Source organism: Labrus bergylta, chromosome 17 (genome assembly GCF_963930695.1).
Source record: "Labrus bergylta chromosome 17, fLabBer1.1, whole genome shotgun sequence".
In the NCBI taxonomy this organism is placed as follows: domain Eukaryota; kingdom Metazoa; phylum Chordata; class Actinopteri; order Labriformes; family Labridae; genus Labrus; species Labrus bergylta.
Window position 1 is genome coordinate 5,905,877 of NC_089211.1, and position 24,100 is coordinate 5,929,976.

At 40.3% G+C, this 24,100-nt stretch overlaps 1 protein-coding gene across 1 annotated transcript in view; it reads right to left on the reverse strand.

Moving 5' to 3' along the window:
* Positions 1 to 22,287, reverse strand: part of atp8b1 (ATPase phospholipid transporting 8B1) — a 34,902-nt gene extending 12,615 nt beyond the window's left edge. Inside the window, exons 1-10 of the mRNA XM_020655815.3 lie at positions 22,147 to 22,287; positions 8,113 to 8,297; positions 7,702 to 7,799; positions 5,289 to 5,402; positions 5,112 to 5,210; positions 4,777 to 4,838; positions 3,891 to 3,963; positions 3,220 to 3,290; positions 896 to 978; positions 71 to 229 (exon numbers count right to left, since the gene is read on the reverse strand). Of these exons, the coding sequence (XP_020511471.2) occupies positions 71 to 229; positions 896 to 978; positions 3,220 to 3,290; positions 3,891 to 3,963; positions 4,777 to 4,838; positions 5,112 to 5,210; positions 5,289 to 5,402; positions 7,702 to 7,799; positions 8,113 to 8,278 (925 nt within the window). The 5' untranslated portion in view covers positions 8,279 to 8,297; positions 22,147 to 22,287. The remainder of the gene's footprint in view (positions 1 to 70; positions 230 to 895; positions 979 to 3,219; positions 3,291 to 3,890; positions 3,964 to 4,776; positions 4,839 to 5,111; positions 5,211 to 5,288; positions 5,403 to 7,701; positions 7,800 to 8,112; positions 8,298 to 22,146) is intronic.
* Positions 22,288 to 24,100: the final 1,813 nt, after the last annotated feature.

The following is a 24,100-nucleotide window of genomic DNA, read 5'->3' on the forward strand; positions in this document are numbered from 1 at the left end:
GTCAGAACAAAAACAATCTTTTCTCTAGTAATACGTTCTGCAGCAGTCCTATGTTGTTCAGAGTGCAAACCTGCAAAGATGACGAGTCCGTGACAATGCTCCGTGTTCCTGATCTTGCAGCCTCGGAGCAGCATGTTGTCGAGGTCCAGAGGGTAACGCTCCCTGTCCCACAGCATCGTCCCCACAAACTTGTCCAGGCGATTGTTCGGCTCCTCGCACTCGATCAGAGCTTCAGGAGAGGAGAAAGGGAACGTTAGAACTTTTCATCATGTACATTAAAAAAGGAAACTGTTTCTGTGAGTGTTGAGTTTGTTCTGTGAGCTTTTTTTACTTCTTGTTTATTTGTCTGTAGTGTATGTTTGACCCTAACCCGGGGACGCAGAGTTGGCCTGCTTCTGTTGAACTAGCAGATGCCAAACACTCGCAGTTAGCTTGTGCTAGCGTGCGTTAGCTTGCAGTGTAGGTACAAGCAGTTAACGTACACATTACATCCTGCAGTGAGCGTTCACTTCTCGGGGCGATGAGCCTTGATATTTACAAGCTGCAACAAACCTTTCTACTGACTCCACCTTTAAGATGAATATCCTTTTCCATTCTGTTTTTTACCCTAATAATATGATCTTTTTTATCTATAATAAACTGTTCTTATCTATTTGCAGTAGGCAGCTCAGGGAGATGCTTCACTGCTTCGTTTGTCTTGCACATTAGCAATAAAGACCTGATCTGGAATTCTCCAAACATGTTTTTTTTGGGTATAAATTGAAACAGTTTTATGAAATGTAAATATTTTAAAACAGAAACCCTTTTTATCTTTAGGTGAATTTGTGTCTGAGTGGTGAAAAGTGAGTTAAGTTTCTCCAAACAAACTTTTCTTGTAGGTCTGAAATATTCTCACCGTTAAACTCAGCCAGCTGTCGTTCATGCTGCAGCCTCTCGTCAGTCACTCTCAGTCCCATCTTAAACTTCAGGTTCGTCTCTCTGCAGAGGAAAGACAAGAACAAACCCACAGGACTGAGAACCAAATCCAAAGGAGACTAAATAAGGGCGCAATCTGTACCATGACCAATCATGTTTGAACCTTAAAGTCCAGTTTGTTTGACGAATTGAGTGCGAGTGCTACGTTCCTACTTCCTTAGCTCTGGTAGGTTGAAAGAGAAGTGCTTTGGCCGGGTACAGATGCTCATGCACGAGCACAAGCAAGCATGGGTACACAACGTGGACATGAAGTATAATCGATCCCTCCCTCAATTTACGAGAAATCCCGGAGAGTTATAACTGTATCTGACTTTAATGACTCAAAATAAGACACAAAGTCAGTAAAGTAGCGGCCATGTTTCTGTATTGTTCTCCGATGTGCAGATGTATTACGACCTTATGTACAACAGGTAACCGTGCTCAGCCCGGTTAGTCCTGGAGCAGAGTGAGTGCACGCCAGCGCTGGAATGGAGAGGGAGGGCAATTATGCTTCAGCACGGCACGGAGCAACCGAGCCTAATGTGAGAGTTTAACAAATTTAAATACATAAGAGTCTGGATTTAGAAAAATCCTTTTGGAAAATTATCATTTCAAAAGTAAGATTTCTAACATGTTATGGATAAGTTAGTCAATCCATCATTCTTTATTTGTGTAGCACCAATTCATAAAAAATGTTCTCAAGACACTTTACAAAAAGCCAGTGAAAGACTTACACTGTGTTATGTTAGACACAAAGTTGATCCATCATGAGCACACTGAACACACATTTAGCAAAGATACAGTGGCAAGGAAAAATGTCCTTTTAAGAGGCAGAAACCTCGAGCAGAACCAGACGCATGATGAACAGCCTTCTGCCAAAACGGCGCCGGGCAGTAAGTAAAAGCGAATGTATTAAAAGCGTATAAATCAGACTTCAATGTTCCACAGAGCTCTGTGAAGACAGCAGGTGATACTGAGTTCTGTTTCAGTTTAGCTGCAACAAAGTAAATACGTTCATTATTATTCCTGTTTGATTTAAAGGCGTTCCTCATTTATCGCTTTCACACACGCCACAAGGACGAGTTCTGCTGCAGAGGCCGTTTAGCTCTTTCCACATTTACTCTCTGCTGATCGATGAGTAAGATGTTGACCGACCTCGTGAGAAACCACGGAGCACACAAAAACTTATCAGAGCAAATAACACAAATCCTGAATCGCCTTGTAGCAGATAGAGTCCATTATATAATGTGAACATAGCAGTCCTTACGGTAAAGGGGAATTCTCCGTCCTTGTCTTCCTCATAAGCATGACATTATCATTAACATCGTCTCTCATATCACATTGTACTGCGCCTTGTGATGAATGCTATGATTAATCTTTTGTTGTTGCATTTGTCCTATCAGGAAACAAAGTTGAATAAGGTCAAGATAAAGGACTGTATTTATTCTGTCATGTCCTCTGCTCTGGGCCGCCTCCTTTTTCACCATCTCATGCTAGAGAGAGCGGAGGTCCGTTTGCAAACGCCTGAATTAAACTATCAGAAAGACAACTGTTGGCTCGGTGTTGTACTTCAAACATATCTCCAGAACAGTCATGAATCACATTGTCTTGTAAAAGGAGACACACACGCCCCGACTTAATCCTGTGATCTGCTTTCCTGTCCACTTCTCTTCTTCATTTTTTTATTAAATCAAAAGATTTAAAGGGGACATATGAAAAATCCACTTTGACAATGTTTTTGAACATATATTTGGTAACCTGAGTGTCTACTGACCCACAAAATGTGAAATAAACCCATCCAGTCCTTTGTTTGTGGTCTCCATAAGTCTAAACACAGAAAAATGCTCTATTTTCAAATTTGCTCTCCTTGTGATGTCACAGTGGGATTCTGGTTACAAGAAAAATACCTCCCCTCCCCTGGTAACTACACCCAAGGACACCTCCAGCCTAGAGCAAAACTTTTGAGCAGGTCTGCCATTTTTATTCTCGTTAGTGACGAAGTGATGTCTAATGTCTAATTCAGGGGGGGCTCATTGCATTTAAAGAGACACACACACCAAAACAAAGCGTTCTGAGAGAGCTGGTTTATAGAGGGTCACAAACCTCCTCTGGTGCTTGATTCATGTTATATTTTGACCAAAGCACAGCACAGATGTTTCATTTAGACCACAGAGGACTGTTTGAATAGGTGGAGAAGGGGGATAATATGTCCTCTTTGAAGTACTTCTCTAGGTGGTATTGAGATTCTTTAAAGGTATGTCTTACCCGTCGAGTTCGGCTGTTTCTACGTAGCACAAGCTGTTTGGGTCAGAGCTTGATAACAACAGGATGTCAGCCTGAAGAACAGAAAAACATTTGCATCAGAAAAAATATGATATTCAATAAGCACATCTGACCAAACATCGGATTCTGGTGTATTTCTGTCCTGCTTTAGGTATGTCGTTGATTCAGAGCTACCCATTTAAAAAAAATGCAATCATCTAAATATTTAAAGCAAATTGTTTTAATGGTCTTAAACAAAAATAATTTGGCCTTGTATTTTCTATAATTTGCTGTCTGGGCTTATCAGAGTATTTGAAGATTGCTCATTAAAGTTAGTTAATAATTTGTAACTGGATTTTAGCACAGCCTTGGATTTCATCAAACGTCAGAATATTTCAGTTCAGAGTTAACGTCTTCGCTTCACTTGTTCATTTTGCTGAAATACACTAACCCATGTATTTACTTTGTGAGACCCTTAATATTAAACTTGAGGTACTATGATGTAAAAAGTTTACTTAACAGGAAACTAAAAACAGATGTGCAGCGATGGTGGGCAATGTTATCGCTAGCTTGATATACAGCAATACGGGAACTGTTTGATATTTTCTATGTGACCATCATGAACACATGCAGGAGATCAAACATGCACCAGTCAGTCAGGTTTAATCACTTACCGGGATGAAGTCGTTCTTCCTTAGGTGGACCACATCTCCAACCTGGATGTCCCTCCACTTTGATTCTTGAAACCTGCAGCAGAAATCCAACCAGAGTTTTAAACATGTGATTTGATCATTTTAACGATATACACAGACATTAAAGTTGTAAAGTAATACGCCTCATATAGAGCCCATAGTATGCTGAGTGCTAAAGCACATTATCTATACTGTATGTTTGCAATGAATGGTTTTAAAAGATTTTCTATCTTTTCGTAGATAAATCAGGAAAAAAGACGAGCTAGCTTACTGACATTGACGTAATTTTTCAAAAGTATTATTTAAAAGGAAGAATGTGTGACTTTTTGATCCAGTAGTCGCCCTTGAGCACCAATATGAAACCAAAACAAACTGCTGTTTGGCGACACCTCCGCTATTCTGAATCCTCTGCTCTTCTCCAGCAACACATCTCCAACCCCTCTCCACTCACGTTTGCAAGAAGGAGTTTAGCACAAGCAATGGACAAAATTGTCCTCGGCTCGAGTTGCCATCGCTTGTATCCGGCATTGTTGTGTTAGTATGCTAATGTTAGCGCTCTTTAGTTAGCTCGTAGCTTCACATTGCACATAAATTGACACAGAGTGATCTTGATCTAAAAACACTTAAGTGAAATCCAAATAAGCAAGTATGTAATTCTTCTTTTCTGTAGTCCTTGACTAAAACAGCTTTCATACACAAGGGCAGGAGCTGGCCGTCCCGTCCATGTAAACACATCTCTGACAACAACACAGCCAACAGGACTTGCGCCTCTCACTCATTGTCAACAGTCATGACTCAGGAGACATTTACAGAGGATAAACTTGATTTCTATTAACAAATCAAAGCTAATAACAAAGTGACTTCTGACCTTCCATCTAGCAGGACCTCACACTTCCTGTTGTTGATCTCTTTATCCATCTTATGTCGCGCCTGAAAGAAAATAAAACTCAATCAGAATATTACTTCATGTATTTTTCGTTGACAATATCCAATAATTTGACTTTCCTGTATTGTCGTTGAACATTAACAAGTTTCAAATTAGTGTAAAAATATCTCAAACAACATCATCTGAGTCAGCCTTAAAAAATATAGAAACTTTGTAAGGCTACGTGCAGACGTTAGATAAAACGGACTGGTTTAACATTAATGTAGCAGTCCTGTTGACAAAATCAAAACCTGATCTTGTGTGTGAGCCTCTCTTACCAGATCGTCCACCAGGTCTTTGATGGCGGTGACTCCGAGCACCACGACCAGAGGAATCAGAGTGGTGTACCAGGGCAGTGTGCTAATATCTGGAATAATCTGACAAACAAAAACAAATGTCAGTTTCTGGTTTAATGTTCATTTTAAAACAGTTTTTTTTGTCTTTCTTTGGCGTACCTGTAAGATTAATAGCGCCAGAAAGTAAAGGTTGGCCACTCTCTTGAACTGCTCGTACAGGTTGAGGGGGATGAAGGTGAGGACGTTGTACTTGTACGTCTTGATGGCGTTTCCCTGAAGAGAAACACAAAGCAGACAGCGATGTCACCTTTTTTCTGATGGACCATCATAGAAAATAAAACTGATGATGTCATAGTGAAGGATTGGGTGCTGACCAGGCAGGTTGGGTTTAATGAAGACAACTGAGGTGCAAAGAGAGGATTTGTTGGATCCAATATTTTGACCGTCATTTATGCTAAAAATCTCTGTAACCTGGATTGCAAGCACTCCAATTAGGATAATTTTTCATTTCAACACTGGACAATGTCTAGAAATAGTCAGCAGGGGGTTTTCCAAGTCAGGCTTTTTCTTAAATGCTAGATTTGCTAACGTTAGCATCTAAGTTCAGGTTTCTCTTTGGCGCTTTCATTAAAAAAAGACGAAGATATTATAAACAACATAAGACACAGTAGCCTCAGAGGGGGGCAGTTTATCCTGAATCTGTAAGTGCCCATCTGTTGTCAGGGGTGTCAGGAGTGATGGGGTGCTGTATTTCAGCCAAGGTCAACCCTCTGATCTCCGTCCATTTTTCTTCCAAAACCGCTGAAAACCATGTTTAAACCATTGTGTACCATATATATCGAGGTTGTAATAACATTCTCCTTTATTGTAACTGAACTAGTTGGATGGTGTAGGTGTTGGTTTACTTGTTTATTTGAGTTTCTCTTCTGAAAACTGAGAACCAGTTTCAAATCTAGTCTGAGTCCTAGTTAACCATGCAGGCACTGACCCAGTTTGTATGTCTGTCAGTAACAAGACAGAGCCGCATTTCATTATAGATAACCATCTGATTAGATAAAGACCAATTCGTCGGCAGGACAACAAGCTCTGCTAAAAACATTCATTACCTTTTCCTCCTCTCTCTGAGAGCCCTGTTAGTTCTAGGACTCTTTGAGTTGTTTCTAAAATGTTCTGGTTTCAGTCCCACAGAGTCTCGCTGATGTGTTCAATGTGTCTATTAGTGAGATACAGGTCGGCTCGGTTGATCAGGTTTCTGCCTCCACAAAGACTGACGACACAAAGCTTCACTCAAAAGACACTGCTCTGTTCACCAGCTGCTCAAAAACACAATGTCACACCAGCGAGTCTGAACATTTCAGCTATGAGCTGGTACTTAAAAACACAGAAAAGTACTTCAAGATCTAAAGGTTTCATTTGAAGGGTAGGCGAATGTAAGAACTGGGCTAAAAATATAGTCTGAAAATGTTCAGAAACAAAGTAAAGCCAAAGTCTAATGTGAGCTATGAAAGCTTTACGATAAATCAAGTGCAAAACTTCACATTCATTTACATGCTTCAGCTTTATCTTATCATACATCTACATCTCATGTAAAAAGCATCGTGTAAAACATGACAGTGCTGTCAGAGTGAAATAACTCATTAGACTGGAAAATATGTCCCCTCAGATACTCAGGGAGCTACATCAGAGTCAGGAATGACTTACCAGAAACAGAGAGGTGACATTAGGAGGAATATAAGGAATGAGGAAAACTAACAAAGCAACAACACAGCTGTTCTCTTCACAGTGATGTATCTCACTGGTACATAAACCTGGGATTTACATTTTAAACCCACTTTTTATTGTGAGTTAATTAAAATAACGTAATCAGCCTGGCTAAGCGTTCCCCTTTGCTCACATTCTGCAACATTATAACATCTTCTAACACACTTAAGCAAAAATGGCACAAAAATATCTAAAAATAAAATTCAGACTAACCAACTAGTCTACATGTAAAACAACTCTCAGAAAACAGTCAAAATTAAGCACAATTTATGTCTGTGGGTAAACATTGTAATTTGGTTTGGCAAGCTAACATTAGCAGTGTTAGCACCACCAGTCTTCGGCTCTCCCTGCAGGTTAACATCCACGTGACCGTGCTACATGTGGTTACATATCACTCCTGTAGATATGCCAGTTTAACCTGACACAGCTTGCACACATTTTTATCAAAATTTTCTAGATCAAAACACCCTCCAGCCTGCTCCTCTGAGATGCTATCAGTTCACTCTGTTTACATCCAGGCAGTACAGCCAGAAGACCCATTAACTGGAGCTATGGCTACTGCCCCTTCTAGTGGTTGTTGGACAGCTTGAGTACAATATTTGAAATGAAATTGAAGGAATGACAGCCTTAGAAATCGTTCAATAATGATTTGAAAACTGGCTCATTTAAAACATACGACACACACACTCCTTCACTATTTGTCCAAGGAGTGTCAGCCATGCTCAGCTCTGCTCAGGATTGGTTGGATCTGCAGGAACAGATGATGAAGGGCTTTTTGAAATAGGCAGTTTAATGTCAATTGTTAACTTACAGAGTATCTGCTCTTCTTAAAGCAGAGGAAGACTTTTTTCTGAAACTCTGGCAGGTGGTGGTAAGGTCGGTCGTTGGCTTTCACCTTCCAGCCCATCTCTGAAAAATAAATCATTATTTCAAACACTTCAAATTTAAGATGTAACACACACTGATTGACAATGTACAATGTCAATCAGACCATCTGTGACTGTTGCAACATTAAGCCACGCTAGCAGTTTCCATTCACTTCCAGTCTTTGTGATAAGCTAGACTAGACCTCTCTGTGTTGGATGCACTGAAATGAAAAAGACAGATCTCCATCTTCTCATTGGACTGTTGAAAAGTCGACTACGACATGGGGTTTCCCAAAATAAAATCAACAGAGAGATAAAAGAACATTTTAACTCGTACATCTTTATTTTTAACTCACCACTGGGTTTGACTTCCACCGGGGGTTGTGGGGCTCCTGGCGGCGCCTCTGGTTCCTCCTCTTCAGAGCTAGCGTCCAGCTCGTCGTCCGTCTCATCGTCACTGTACGGCATGACCTCATCGTCAGGATGCAGGGACCCACTGGAGTTTACTCGGCGCCTACTCATCTTGCCGCCTCAAGTATCTCTGGAAAAAGTTTAAGAAAGAGTTTGAGTTTACAAGTAAATGTTAATTACATTTATTTTCAAATCAATAAACAGAAGGATTGAAGATCGGACCCTGACTATAAAATAAAACCAGCCTCAGACTCTGACAGGTGGAAAATTGAAGTCAAGTTGATTGCCAATGGAAAGATAAATATAGAAGGCTACCAGCAAACACACAGGCATTAAGTCCAACAGGTTTGACAAGAACAAAACATGACTTGGAACTTCAAAGAAAACTGGAAATGTCCTGCGAGAGGCGTCCATCAAGAAGGAGCACAGAACGGAAAAGGAATCAGACGAATAAGGGAAGACGATCATTTCTAGCCGTTTATACATTAAAGTTATAAAGTCAGGTTAATCTGCACACACTCATAGGGTACTTACACTCGTAAATAGGTTAAACATATTGCGCCACAAAGACTCTCCTTGTCATCAGTACAGAAAACAGAGGGTAATAAAACTGTATTTGAAGGTTTACTGATTTGACAGGACTGTTTCTGACAATCCTCCAGAAATAACACAGATGATGCATGTGTGATGATGACGTTGCAGAGTGTGTCTTGCATGTTTGAGTGCCATGTTAAAAAGAATATGCAGGAATTCGACCGCACCCTGTCATCAGGATCCACTACAATCAGACAATCCACATTATCGTCTATTTTTAGAAGAAACACCTGACATGTCAGTGTGGGAACTGAACCTGGGGTCTGGTTTTAAAGCATAGGACCGAGTTAACACCTCTACATGTAAATGCAGAGGACGCATCACCATGGAAACCTTTCATCAGGTTTCCCAACATTTTTAAATCAGGGTTAGGATGGCTTGAAAAGCCGGATGAACCACTGACGAATGATTCTTCAGATTTTTTATGATTGTTTGTATCCAGATAGCAGATTCCACTGTGCCAAAGGATTTGAAAACAATTAAATGAGTCACATGTTACACAGGGTGACATGTTTTTCACTGCCAGAACACACACACACACAGTAGTTTATGTGCATCATCGTACCGCGTGGGAGCGATGGTTTACCAGTGTTTTTTTTTTTTTTTTTTCCATAAATCATTCCTCAATTATCTTTCTTTTTTTTTTTTTAAGATTTAATTTTGGGCTTTTTGTGCCTTAAATGGATAGATAGGACAGTGGATAAAGTCGGAAATCAGGGAAAGAGAGTGGGGAATGACATGCGGGAAAGAAGCCACAGGTGGGATGTGAACCTGGGACGCCCACTTGAGACTACAGCCTCCATACATGGGGTGCGCGCTCTAACCACTGCACCACCAGCACCCCCTCAATTATCTTTTTAATTTAAGATCCTAATTGTTATAGTTCCAATATTTCTGTTACCAAAAACAACCCAATCAAAGGGGTCCAACGTACTGTCAGTCTTATTTACACACCAACAACAACAACAACAACAACAGCCTTGTAAGTGGAAAATCCTTTGTGATGTTCTGGATTCAGGCAACTGTTGGCTAAATGGCTCCTGCAAAATATTCAGTATATTAAAATAAAGGTTAAGGTTAAAAATGAATGCACGTTTTAAGGCTCTGCTTAGCGGTCATTGGCCTCGTGTTGCATTGCTGCTACATTTCAGTCACAAATCCATTTTCCTGATTTTTGTTGATCATTTCCTTTAATAACCAGTCTCTTGCCGATATGAACAACTTCAACCAAAATTAACTTAAAGATCCCCAGATCCCGGAATAGATGACTGGTTTTGAAGATATTCACTTTTTAGCTTCACAGATGTCCGATGATCGTTTTGATTCTGTTTCAGTTCTGACAGATAAGACATCAAATCCTCAGTTCCACTGGAAATCACTGCAATTTCCACCTGACAGCTCTGGGTTAGCAAGAGCCAAGATTAGGTTGGGACCTTATACTTCCCTTATCTTAAAGTTTAATGATGTGGAGGAGTCGTTTAGCACCGCTGATAAGGTTCATTAGTCCTGTGTCCAAAATCAAACAAGACTTTAAAGTGCTGAACGGACAGGAAGACTGTAGGACTCAAAGAGGGAAGGTAGAGTTCATTCATTACCAAATAGTTTCTCCTCTAAATATAGTTTGTGGTTTTCTTATGGGCGGCTCCCTGACTTCAGAAATGTTGTGTCCAAGACTCAATGGGTGGAAAACACACTTGCTCTAAGTTGTGAGTAAACAGCCAGAGCAACATATTCAAGCACAGAGGACACTTAAGTATGTGATCCGTCTTCATTTAAATAAACTGTGGTTTGACTGAAGGAGCTCTGCATCGTCATCGCACAAGTCTGCACATGAATCAGAGTGAGGAGGGGGAGCACATATAGAAACAAGAATAGGAGAGAAAGGTTTGTTTTAACAACTGACACACTCAGAATGTAAGAGTCTGACAACATTACAGAGAGGAAAGAAATGTCCCTCCAGACATCAACCTTTATGTAGAGTTAAATGCTTTGTTAAACACAATGGCCCCTACATTGCTCTCTTCAAATCCACAAACCTCTATTGACAGAAGGTGTCATTAACTGTTTCCACAGCTCAGATGGAGATGGTTATACATGCCTTCATTTATTCCCGTTTGGATTACTGTAACTCACTTTTTACCTTTCTTAACAAAACATTTCTTAACCGTTTACAATCAGTACAAAATGCTGCAGCTGGACTATCAACCAGGTCCTCCAAAAGGTCACTTATCACTCCAGTTCTGTTTTCTTGACACTGGCTTCCTTTCAATTTTAGAATACAATTCAAGATTCTTGTTCTGATTTTAAAGCCCTGCATGGACAGTCACAGGTCTACGTCCCAGAACTTTGACAGCCTTACACTCCCAGCAGATCTCTGAGGTCTTCTGATCGGGGTTTGCTGGCCTGGTAGTCACACACACCAGGCTCAAGAACCAAGGGAGACTGTGCATTTGAGGATGTAGCTCCAACACTTTAGAACGCTATGACTCTCGGTCTAAGATTTGTGGGCACTGTTGACTCTTTTAAAAAGCAGCTAACCGTTCAGAACATGGTTGCTGCTGGTGAACTCCTACCTGGAACTATCCGTCTTATTCATGTCTTTGTATTACTTAGGGTTAGGCTAATCAAATACAACTAAAATAACATACAAATACCAACAAACACACAAAAGAATACCACAGCAGGCAGCAGCAGATCAGCAACTCCCTGAGGCAGAACCGGTATTTCTGTCAATGGAGCCTGGTGGCTGCGGATGGAGAAATGAAACTGAAGTTTCTGGTTTAAAAAAAATAAAATAAAAAATCTAATTTTCTCAAGCAAGAAAGTCTTTCTCTGTGTGGATTCTTTCCAGAAGGTTTAAATAACAGGCTAAGACTGTCAGTGACAAAAACGGGAACGTTTAATGGTCATAATATGATTGGGCGGATTTGAAATTAAGTTTAAGTTGCTGCCTGAAGAGTTGGATTTAGCAACCTACTCAAGCAATTGTAAAAAAAAATATTTGTACCTACTCTACAAGTCATTAAGACCCCAAATATATTTGGCATGGTTGAGAAAAAAATAGAATCCTCCTTGAATGCTAGTTCTGATGTAACAATTAGAAGTTATTCTCCAGGGGGCGCCGGATAGCTTAGCGGTTATGTTACGCGCCCCATGTACAGAGGCTATAGTCCTCATTGCAGCGACCATGGGGTCAAATCGGACTGTGTCGTCCCAACCACCACCTGACGCCCAGCCACCATCACCATCATCGGACTGTGTTGTCACCAAAACCACCGCTGTCCTCATTATTGCATGGCCTGCTCCGATCTACACCTCAGCAGCAAGTAAGTGTGGACAACAGGAAAGCGAGGAATACAAAGGAGAAATCCTTCCTGCAAACTATCCCATTTGCTCTTTTGTAAAGAGTCTCCAGATAACAGTTGTTATAAATTGTCGCTTTACAAGTAATGATTGATTGATTGAGATCAGACCTCTGCCCTTTGCTGCATTTCATTCCCCTCTCTCTCCTCCTAATATTTCCTGTCACTCTTCACCTATCCTAATTAATAAAGGTAAGGTTGACTTTCTATTGAACACTTAACTAAAAGTATAATCTAGTAGTTCCTTCCATGATGAGGAACTATTTTAAAGTTCCTGTAGAATATTTCTCAGGTGTTGAGTCATTTTTTCCGGTAACAAGAAAAAAAAAACACCTTGACACCTGACGCCCTCATCTGAAGATTAATGCTCGTTCAAAGTCCTCAACATGTAGTGAAACAACGAGCCAAACCAAAGGAGTACACAGCCTTTCACAAAAGTGCTGCGTCACACCTGCATTCATGCACACGCTCTTTTGGAAACCTGTTATCACTGAAAGACTTCTCTTTGCAAGACATTTCCTTGATTGCAAAACGGAGACACAAAAACACGTGATGATGCCTCTGAAGAGTGTAAAATCACCTCTCAACACGTATATCTGAAAACAAGTCAATATTATCTGATTTTAACGATGCATGATTAATCATTTTATCTTAAATAATAGACGTGTAATAACACAGCCAACTAGAGAAAACGAGAAACCGCAGTAGTTTGGAAGAGTCTTTGAATCAGAGCAGCTGCTGTTTGGAGTTTTGGTTCACTTCATTTAAGACCCTCGTGTGCAGTGTAGAGTCCATCACTTTCACTTTCAGTCATGTAATGACATCAAACAGACAACATGAAACTTCCTCCAGCTACTTTACATCAAAAGCATCCCTCTTACAACCTCTGGAGAGGCTTTTATTTTGAAGCTATAGAAAATGCTCTAGAAAAGCATGATTAGCAAACAACAAAAAAATCTCTCACTGCGCGAGAGAAACAATCCTTAAATAAAGTTTTTCGCCGCACAGGTAGGATGATTGGTGTCACCCTGCCATCTCTAGAAGAGATTTATAGTGCTAGGCTCATGTCCCGGGCCCTCAGCATTACCAGGGACCCCGTGGAACATGCTGCTGCCAGTCTTTTTGTTCCTCTTCCCTCAGGTAGACGGTATCACTCTATTAAATGCACTTTGTCCCGTCATGCAAATAGTCTCTCCCTGTGAAACTTGTATGATTCTCTGGTATGTTTCTCATGTGTCCTTCCTGTCTCTGTTTTTCTTCTTCTTTTTATTTATATTGCTTGTTTTTTAAACTTACTGTCCTGTGTCTTCGTCCAATTGTACTGTCTACCTCTTGCACATGTTTTCCAATGTGGTTTTTATGCTGCAAATGGCAGAAAAAAAACTGAACTGAACTTCTCACTCTTCTTGGTTAGATTCATAGTGGATTCAAATTAAAATCAGTTACTCATTTTCCCCTAACACATTTTGCATCTTGTTCCTAATTTGTATTTGTCTATTAGAGCTTCTAATGATGCATTGTCTGTTTGTATTAAAATGAAAACCACAGCTCTGAGCACAGGTTTGAATCACCAGTCTGCTCAGCTGTGAAGCTCTGTTTTAATGTCACATCAAAGAACTAGTGGAGACAAAGGTCGACTGTGGCGTCGCCTCATGACGCCTTTTGTCCTGGCCAAAAAGTTGCACTTGAACACACCGCAAAGACTCCAGCCGACAGCCAACCACCACGTGAATGAATTATTAATTTCTGTCAGGACCTAAAGACGTTTTAGACCAAAATCTTAAAAAGTGTATCTGGAGAAAATGACCAACCCTTTAGTGTTGAATTTCCACATATTGTATCTTAAAGGATTAAACTGTTGAAGAAGTAAAACACATCAAGTTTTTACTGTTCAGGGAAAATATTGAAGTGAATAAAGTTGCAACTTTGACAAGAAACAAATATTCATCTACATGATGTCTGAAAAAGCCTCATTAAAAAGAGTCAAATTCAGTCGTTTCCCCCCAGAGAACACTCACAGATATCAACCAATCAGATAACAGCAGCAGGGCTGCGAGCCCTCGCTCATCTCTGGAAACCAGTTTTGGTGCCTGGCCCATGGCGTTGTTATGTCAAGAAAAGAGAAGGGGGAAGGGTTTGACGGAGTGGGAGAACATACCTGAGCGACGACCGTGAAACCTGAGTGGGAGGAGGCGGTTCAGCGCTCGCTCAGGTGTGGAGGAGGATTCAGACCAACTAAACTGTTTCTCTAACAGGAACCAAAACACTGACAACGTAGATCTGTGGAAATATATAACAGTTCAGTCTTTTATTTCCTCTGTCAGCTCGGACACTCTGTGAATCATGTGTGGAAGTATTTCCAATGAGATCTTTAAATGTTAATCTTTTGGTCAAACTCTCTGAATGATAAATCGACTTAAGCTATTTTACTGCTCTTCTAGTCTTCTGACTACTCAAAGTGCTTTTACACCGCAGGTCACACCTACACATTCACATCTATTCACACACTGATGGTAGAGGCTGCTATGTAAAGAGTTCATCAGTATTAACTAATCCCATTCAAACACATTCACAAGCTGCCGAGGAAGCAGAAGGAGCAAATTGGGGTAAAGTTTCTTGCCCAAGGAGCTGGGGATCAAACCCCTGACCATTTGATACCATCTGTTTAACACAATATAAAGTCTGTGATTTTTACAGTCAATAGTGTCACATAGTGCCAAAGTAAAAAAAAAAAATTAAAAAAAATACACCTCTTCAGTTGTACTTTTCACCCAAAGAGAGAAAGCACTGCCTCACTTTGGTACCGATGTATTTGCGTTATTTAGACAGCATGCAGCAGTTTGTGAATTAAAAACAAGAAATCAACCAACTAAACTTCTGGTGTTGTGACATCCTTCATAAGAATTTTTTTTGAGTGCATGTTTTTGTTCACAAATAAATAAAAATTTATTTGAGCCGTTATCTTTCAGCTTTTCATGATCATTTAGTTTAAATGGCAGTGGTGCAGTCACAGATGTAATGCCTCCACATTTTGTAGTAAGCTTCTTTCAATGACATGCAAAAGTCCAGAACAAATGCAGAGACTTGGGAGGGCGCACCCACAATAGGAAAAGCTATCCTGTACGATTGTATCATTTGATTTCAGCTTTTGCGTTCATGAACCTAGAACTAAGAGCATATACTGACAAAGACTCCCAGCACCCCAGCAAAGAGGATCAAAGAATATCCTCTCAGAAAAGGTCTATATTCCAGCCAACAACGACTAATCTCATTATTGATATTCGATTCATTTTTCACCCCTAAAATAAGTTTCGGTCCTCGCCTCAAGACTCCCAACAGTCAGGAACAGAAACAAGCAAACACGTGAAAAAATCTGAGTCATTTTCTCACCAGAAAACAGTAGCTCTTTGCAAAACATCTGAGAGGTAAACATGAGGAATTTCCCAATTAAGATAAATCCCTTTTCAATCAGAAAACAGGCAGAGGGAATAAAAGAAAAACCCACACAGCCAAAAATGCTGTTTCCAAAGTTCAGTATATTTCCAGATGCTATTGAATTAATGAAGCATAAAACCAACTATTTTTTTTTATTCTTTATAAAAAAAAAGAAACAAGGAAATGCTTAAATCTTCCCAAAGATCCAGTGCAAAGACTGGAGGAACATTTTTAATAAATTAAAATTAAATTAATTTTTAATAAATTAAAACCCACCAAATATGATTTCTACTTTTCGACATCTGGGATGAAACTTTTAACCAAATTTGCATAAAAAGGAGAGAATATATTTAAGAGTGTGCCAAAAATAAAAACATCTTAATGTCCAGAAATTATAATACTGACATACCCGTTAGAAGCAACAGCTGAAAAGTTAACGTTCTTTATTTTATTTATGATGTTCTGGGTGAGTTCCTGATGTGACAGAGATCTGGACCACAGCAGGAGAAGCTTTTGGTGTCAGTTACTAAGGCGACCAGGCCGGGCGAGAAAAGATGATATCAGTAAGCAGGAGTCGGGTTTCTTCAGCACATGAGGGGAAACCCCTCTGAACCGATCTCTGTAATCAACAGGTGAGGAACAAAAAAGAAAAAGGAACAACGGCGGTCTGTTCTCTGCTGGATTCACAATGATACAATGACTCTGCAACACGAGCAACATAAACCAACTCTCCTCCACTCTGCTCTCAATAACATCACCTTCTGCACCAGTGAGTGGAGATTCACCTGCTCGTATTTACCGCATGCATTCAGAACAAGCTGCATTCAGCTTTTCCCACACAGATCATACTCTGGCAGGCCACCTCTGGATATTTATATGCACCCAAGTAGCCTATATCCCCCCCCCTTTACCCTCATCCACTACAAATAGTCACTTATTTGCTTTATTGCAATCCCAGTTGCGATATCAGTCATTCTTACATGTAAAGAAAAACACATTTAATTCATTGATCGGGGCATAGACTAGCCTATGGTTGCACCATACAACTCAGTCTCCTCTCATTTCTCTTCCTCATTTATAGCACTCCACTGTCAGTCACCTTTAACTTTAGTAATCACAAAAGGCAGTGGCACATGAAGGCCAGTGGGAAGGAGGCAGACACTTCACATGGGGAAGTTGGAGCCGCAGTTTTCACTTAAAAGTAAGAAGAAAAAAAAATATTGTGTGAGAGAATCGTGATCTCAATTCTGAAGGAGAAAAATCATTCAAAGCCCCTGCTGAGTGTAAATACATAGAAACACATCATTTTAAGGCAAAGCTCAGTTTGAGGACATCCTAATTCTACACCAGCAGCAAAAACCATCTGCCCAGAGAGGTGCATTACAAACAAAGTCTGATACAGAAATGGTTTCTCCATGTTTCGAAAAAAAAAATGGGATCATAACCATTTTAAAATCAGAACTTAAAACCACTTTTCCAGTGCTTTCATTCTTGCACAGAGTTCCTGAAAAACTCAAACAGCTTCATTTTTCACTCTGACTTAAAACTGCGAGCCCTCTAGCATTTCTTCCTCATTCAAGCTCAAGTGAGCTGATGTCAGAACACAGCAGGATATCATCAGGAGAATTGTATGCACATGTTTTCTGCTCGCCAATATGTTCTCCGCTTTTTTGTTGATATTGTGATTCTGTCAAATTACACATATAGCATTAATATACAGGCAAATAGTCTCTTTATATCAGGCTCTGTTGCTTCTTCTGCCACTTCAATATCATTCTTTCTCCGTCATGTCTTGCCTCAGGAGGTGACCTGCCACGCCTCCTCTCCTGTCCGGTCTCCCACTGTGAGGTGCGGGTGTGAACAAGTTTAATATATCTATTCTGCATGTGTTCAACACATTAACAATATCTGAATAAGAGTGGAGAAGAACATACTGGCAAACAGAAACAGAAAGAGCAGAGCGGTTTCTCTACATGCATGAGGAGCGCTTTGGTTGCCTGCATACAGTCTATGGTCATGTGTTGCTCTCAGGACATAAATGTCAGCAGCCCCCTCACGCTCCATGAGGGGGAATTTTCCTGAATATAAACAACAGCATTTTCACATTAGCTCACCGCAAAAAACTTTTCAAGAAAATCTTCCAAAGTATAGTGTAGCAGCAACTGATTGTTTTACCTGCATACACAAAAGCTTGCTGATATGTGATTGGTCAACACTACTCTGACTACAAACATACTAAAGCAGGAAACTAGTAAACTTTAATTAATAACATCCAGACGCAGGAATACAGATTCTTCAAATTCATTTTCATGTAGAAAGTTCAAAAGAAGCAAAAAAAGAGAAATGGTTTTTACAGCAAGGCAGCATAACAAAAAGCTAACGACTGGCTCAAGAGATTAAAAGATGATCGCAAAAAATGCTAAACTCAAGGCCTCAAAGGGGCCGTTGACAAACCTATAAACTGTCAGTTATTCCTATTTACAGCAAGATGCTGACTAAGTTCGATTTCTGACTTACCGATCAAATCATTTCCTGTTGTATTATCCTGTTAATTAGTCCACTTAGAGAAGGAGTGTGTGAGTGTTGGCTGTAAATGGAGTTTAATGAAGGTTAATGAGTCAGGTCTTCAGTGTTTTCCTCACAGCTGGAGTCCAGACAATGAAAGCAGACACAGTCAGTCAGTCAGTCAGTCCACTGAGACACCTGCAGACAAAACACCCGAGCAAAGGCACCAGCACTACCAGAAGGAGACGTTCAAATCCTCTCTGGACGTGTCTAGATTTGTCTTTACCTCTGTTAGTTTGCTCTCATTTCATTGTGCAGCAGCAGATATGAAGTTTAACCTTTACCTGAAATCTCAATGCATGACACCTTTGTTTACAAAGTGAAATCATTCAGCCCTCCTTTTCCTTCAACAGCACACACATACTCAAATTCTATTTGAATCCTATTTTGCTTATATGGTACATAAACCTCAGCAGGGCACGGGCCTCGAGTGGAAAATGTTTCCATCAGCCGTGTTTGTGGCTGTAAGGTGCCTGTGGTTATTGTTTGTTTGTTATGCTTCAATGTAATTCGCTTTTTTTCAATTTAAACTCTACAAATAAAGAAATATATACATGTATCCAACATCAGCATGAATCCTTTAGGAGGGAGAAGAAATTAAACGTGTATACCCCTCCCCCTCTCTCATATTTCTTCTATTAACTTAACGTATATTTTATTCCAACAAATTCTCACGTTGGTTTACAACTCATATGCAAACAAGAATCCCCATGCAGTTTCTTTGGCACTCAGAGTGAATAAATAAACAACAATCCCAGTGTATTTACAACCCAAATATCCAACCTGTGTTATAAAAAGAAATAGGAACACTCCTTTAAAACAACACTTCCAACACTACCTTTACTCTTCAATCCACCTGCCAAGAATATATTTTGTTGTATAGTTTTTAAAATTGATTGATACTTGTGCTTTGTTTGAACTCATCACCCAACCCATTCCACAAGTTAAACTAAAACAACAGCATGATCCAGCTCTATTGTTAGTGAGGCTTCATGACAAACAGCCCAGTGGCTCAAACACAGGTGACCTGGTCGGTTTGCACGATAGACTGTAAAATAAATACAGTCTATGGTTTACACGTCATAGCTCTTTATTGTTACATGTTAAGAGCCATACACGCACCAAAACAACATGTAAAAACATTTGACTGTCCCTTTAAAACAATAAAGACAAAAAGCGATCCAGTACTCGACGTCTTATATCATCTTAACATTTCAAGCAGCTGCACTGACTTCTTCACCTCGGCTTCACCTTCAAGATATTTGCCTCTGAAATCACAATTCAAATCTTCAGTCGGCGACCTCCATGTTAACCATTTTCACAGGAAGACAAACATTTCCATAATCAAAGGAACCTGCAACGTCTGTAGAAGGAGAGCTTCACTTGTGTTTGTGGAAAAACAGCCGGGCTGCTGGAACACATGCGTGCAGGTGCACTGTGTTCACAAACAACACCGGGCACAACTTACAGTGTGCAGGAGGGAGGTTTAAAACCACCTGGGAGTGCGACAGGTGATACTGCATCAAAAATCTCTGTATGAGTCTTTTTACTAGAAAAGATTGCTTATTCTTTGACCATGAAATGGCTGCAAAGAACTTCTAGTTTGCTTTGGAGCAAAGACGACTTAAACAACTCCTAAGATGCTTTCACACACACACAAAACTTCTTTAAGTATTTGTGAGCTGCATTTGTGAATTCATTTAGACAAATTTGTCATTACACTTTTATCCAAATTTTTTCCAGCCAGCCTTCTAGTAAATTTGCCAAGGGAAGTCAGGTTGACCTGATATGGGAATAGAGAAGAAAATATTCATGTAAATTCATTGCTAGCAAATGGGAGGGGGTGGTGCTGTTTATATTATATTCTGCAACCGGCCCATGACAGTCCCCCTATCAAGACTGCCGTTTCGAGGCGTGATATTTACGCCCCTGTGAGGTTCCACCTTCAATATGAATGTTTGTGGACACTTAATGGTCCAGTAAAGGGGGGGGGGGGGGGGGGGGGGAGTAATCCCCCATTCAGTTTCTGTACCATCTTCAGAGGTTGTAGCAGAGGCGTTACAGGGTTAAGACGGGATCGACACAGACAGACAGGCGGAGCCAGTAGGGGAGAGCAGCACTGTGTGTGTGTGTGTGTGTGTGTGTGTGTGTGTGTGTGTGTGTGTGTGTGTGTGTGTGTGTGTGTGTGTGTGTGTGTGTGGAGCTACTGCTGTGTCGTGCTCTTTTGCGCTTCCGCAACACCATAATGCAATGCTAATTCACCAACTGGAACACCACAATCAGCTGTTATGGAATCAATATGAATGTGTAAAAGGCTAAATGAAACTTCTCCATGAAAAGTGACTCGATCACCGTGCATGTAAAATACTGCATTCCGTTTTCTGTTAGCCAGTATGTTCTTCTCTGCTCTTTTGTGGATATTATGAGAAAGTGGAACTACGTGTTCCATTGATGTAAAGAAAGAAATCCTCATTATAGTGTAGGACTTGGATTGCTTTGTCTGCCACTTCCACGCTGTTTCTCTGCGTCATGTCTTTCTGCTAAGTTCCCCGTATCATCCGACAGGGTCACACTGACACTCAGCAAGATTTCCGAGGCAGCCTGCTTGAAATTTTCTAGAAAACTTCAGGAGTGCATGTGTGAAAATGTCTCTACAGCACAATCCACTTCTTACATGACCCACATATTTACCCTAAATATTTGATGAAGAGTCACCTTTAATTGTTTCTCTTGTTACGTAAACACCAGGCGTACCTCTTTACATTTGCATGTTTCCACTTAAGCACAACAAATCCCCGAGGAATATCCACAGAATTTAGCATTAACTAAACTTAAATTAACATCCAGCAGTGTTTGTGTTGCGTGACTACAATCCACAGTCATCAGTTAGCATGGTGTTCACACCTCATTCATGATAATTGCAGTCTGTGAGGAATGTCAAAACTCAGGAAGGAGCAGGCGCTCAAATGAAACAATTATTTTAATCTCCAACTGCACAGATTTGCTTTACATTTTCGTCTCTGTATGAAAGCACGTTTAAATCTGTAATATATTTTTATTCAAATGTTTGGTCAATCATATTTTGGATGTTTTACAGTTATACACTTTGCATCAGTCAACTGTCTTGTGTTAACTGTGTCGACTGCCACAACTGGTGAATCTAGTAGTTGTAATGTAGGTTTATGTTTAATATACATTATCTGATAACGTTATTTGTACAAAATCTACTTCTGAACATTATCTTGGTTGATTTTCTATGATAACAGTTTGTTTAACACCTTTACACACTGTATTTTTTTTTTAAATAAACATTTGGATTTTAAACTTGAAGATTTCTGACGGGCACTCAGCCTTGAACGGAGACGGACTCTGAGTGACATCTCACTCCGAGATACCAAACGAAATGATAAAATGACCTTATATCACAATGCACCAGCTCCAAGACTATAAAAGCTGGAAGCTATAAAACCCTGCTGCTTCACGAAATCAAATACTGTGGAAAACTGTTTAATTGAGGGGAACTGACCCACATTGCAACATTCAGCCCTAGAAAGTTCACCATCGACCGTTTTTTGTTTGTTATTTTACTTTAGCTCTACTTTATGATAGGCAAAGACTACCACAACAATCATAATTTAATCCAAAAGACATGAGCTCTATTTTTTCTTCCCACTTTAACTAGCCTTTTAAAACATGCTACATGTCCCTGTGAATGACTGAGCATTACGTTTTTTAAACAATTTAGAGCTGTTGTGATAACACGGATTAGTCAAAAGATTTAAAAAGAGCCAGGACCGTAACAACTGATAAATCTGACAAAAGATGTGTAGGAAATGTGATCGTTTTCAAGCCGAAACTCGGAGCAGCCAGGTCTCTTCTTCAGAGAGAGAAGGCGAGAGGAGCTGCAGCCGCCCAGGTGAGGCGTTTACCTGTCGCCTACTTTAACCACTTTCAAACTTAAAATGTCAAATCTTAACATACCAACACACACAGGTTAACATGTCTAAATTCAAATGGACTTACTCCGTCTCCTTCGCAGTCTGATATTAAAAGGTGAATCCTGTTGTTGGTCGGTGTCCGTGCGAGTTGTCACCGCACCATGTTTTCCTCTTCTTCCTGCTTGTAGAGAGCTGCTCGGCGGCTCCCCGCCCTTCCTGCCCCCGCTGCCTCACCTGCTCTGCCCCTGCTCCAAACCTGACGGACCGGTCCGACACGTCGAGCGCTTAAAACAATAATAAGATGCTGAAAAAACAACAACGCGTGGCATTCGGGGAGGCTGCAGCAGCTGCGGAAGTGAGCGACTAGGTGCTCTGGTGCTCACGTGACGCACAGGTAAAGGCACGTAATTGAATCCTTAATGAAACCAGGTGGGCTTTACAGAGAAAGTAGTGCTGCTTACAAACATGGCCCCTAATGTGATATTTATTTGACGTCTTGACCTTTCAATTGTATAACCCCTTAATTGTTAAGTTACATTTAATAATTATTCTACGGAAGCCCCCCACCCCACCCACCCATAAAGTAAAGATCTCGAGAAAGCCAATCTGACATTTATGTCCTTAAATTGGATGTATATCCACAGGGCATGTAAGGCTTCTATATGGCATAATAAAGATATAAAACCAAGCAACAACCTCTGTTGGTTGATTATGGAGATCATAAATGTGTTGTTTGTATTCTTAATATTCTTGAAACTATTTATTGGGCCTCTTTCATTTTACAAATTTAAAAAAAACGAGGACATACAATATCATAAAAGAGATGAAAGTGAAAGCTTAACAGATCAAGGAGTTCTTAAAAGTTGAATAGATTTCTGTCAAGTCCACACATGACTGTTTGGGCTTATTAGATCTCAGGAGGAACTTAAGACATTGTGAAATGTTTGAGAAGACTTTGATTTGTAGAGTTATTTGAATGTTTCAGGTGGTTGTGTTGTTGTCATTAGTGAGTGCAGCACAGCATGTGCCAATTCTCTTGACCTCCTGTGAAGCCTCCAGTTTGATGTTAATTTTTGATTTATGATAATCATTAAGGTAGATTATTCACAACAATAATAATAATGTTTTTTTATTAGGTGCAATAAAGTGACAAACTGGTGATATACAAATGAGGCACAAAAAAAACAAACAGACAAGGTCAGGACAACGGCTCCAAAATACAGTAAAAAATGAAAATAAATAAGACAAATAAAGACAGCAAAATAAGACATCAATAGACACACATCATACTATGAACAGAAAAACTACAAAATTATATGAAATACCTAAGAAAGGATACAAAAAGTGAAAGAAGCAATAGAGGGAGAGAGAGAGAGAGAGAAGGAGAGGGAGAGAAGGTGCTTAGTAAGGGGGACTTGAGAGGTGGAAGAGAGTTGAAGAGTTGAGCAGTGGTATGTGTTGAATATGTTGATGTTAAACAATGTTGTGGTGTGAGAGGTGAGAGTTTGTGTAATGATTATGTTTTAGCGGAAGTTGACTGCAGCCGGGGTTTTGGGGGTGGTTTGAGCGTTTATTTGATTGGAGGGGAGGATGGAGGGAGAGGCAAAGCTATTATTTTTCTTTTTTTTTCTTTGGCCAGGTCCTGCAGCAGCAGCCCCCAGACCCTCAGGAAGGGACTTGTCGCTTGCAGGACCCGGCCTGTTCAGTGAGCACACGAGAGGGAGGGGCCACCAGACCCAGCAGAGGGAAGCCCACCCCCCCAAATGCAGTAGCTGTTATATTGCTGTTAATAATAATGTATCTTTGGCTTGTGTTGACAAATCTGCCGACCACCACCCTCTGCTCAGTGGCTCCACAGGAGACAGAGTCAGGAGCACTACATTACTCAATGTGCTCCTGTCCACCCTGGCCACCTCACCTGGTCTCACTACGACGTTTACCATGAGAGCTAATGAGAGGATCATAGGGGTCTGTCTCCCCTCCATCCAGGACATGTTCCAGTTTCACACTGTACCCAGAGCCTCTTTCATTGTGAAGGA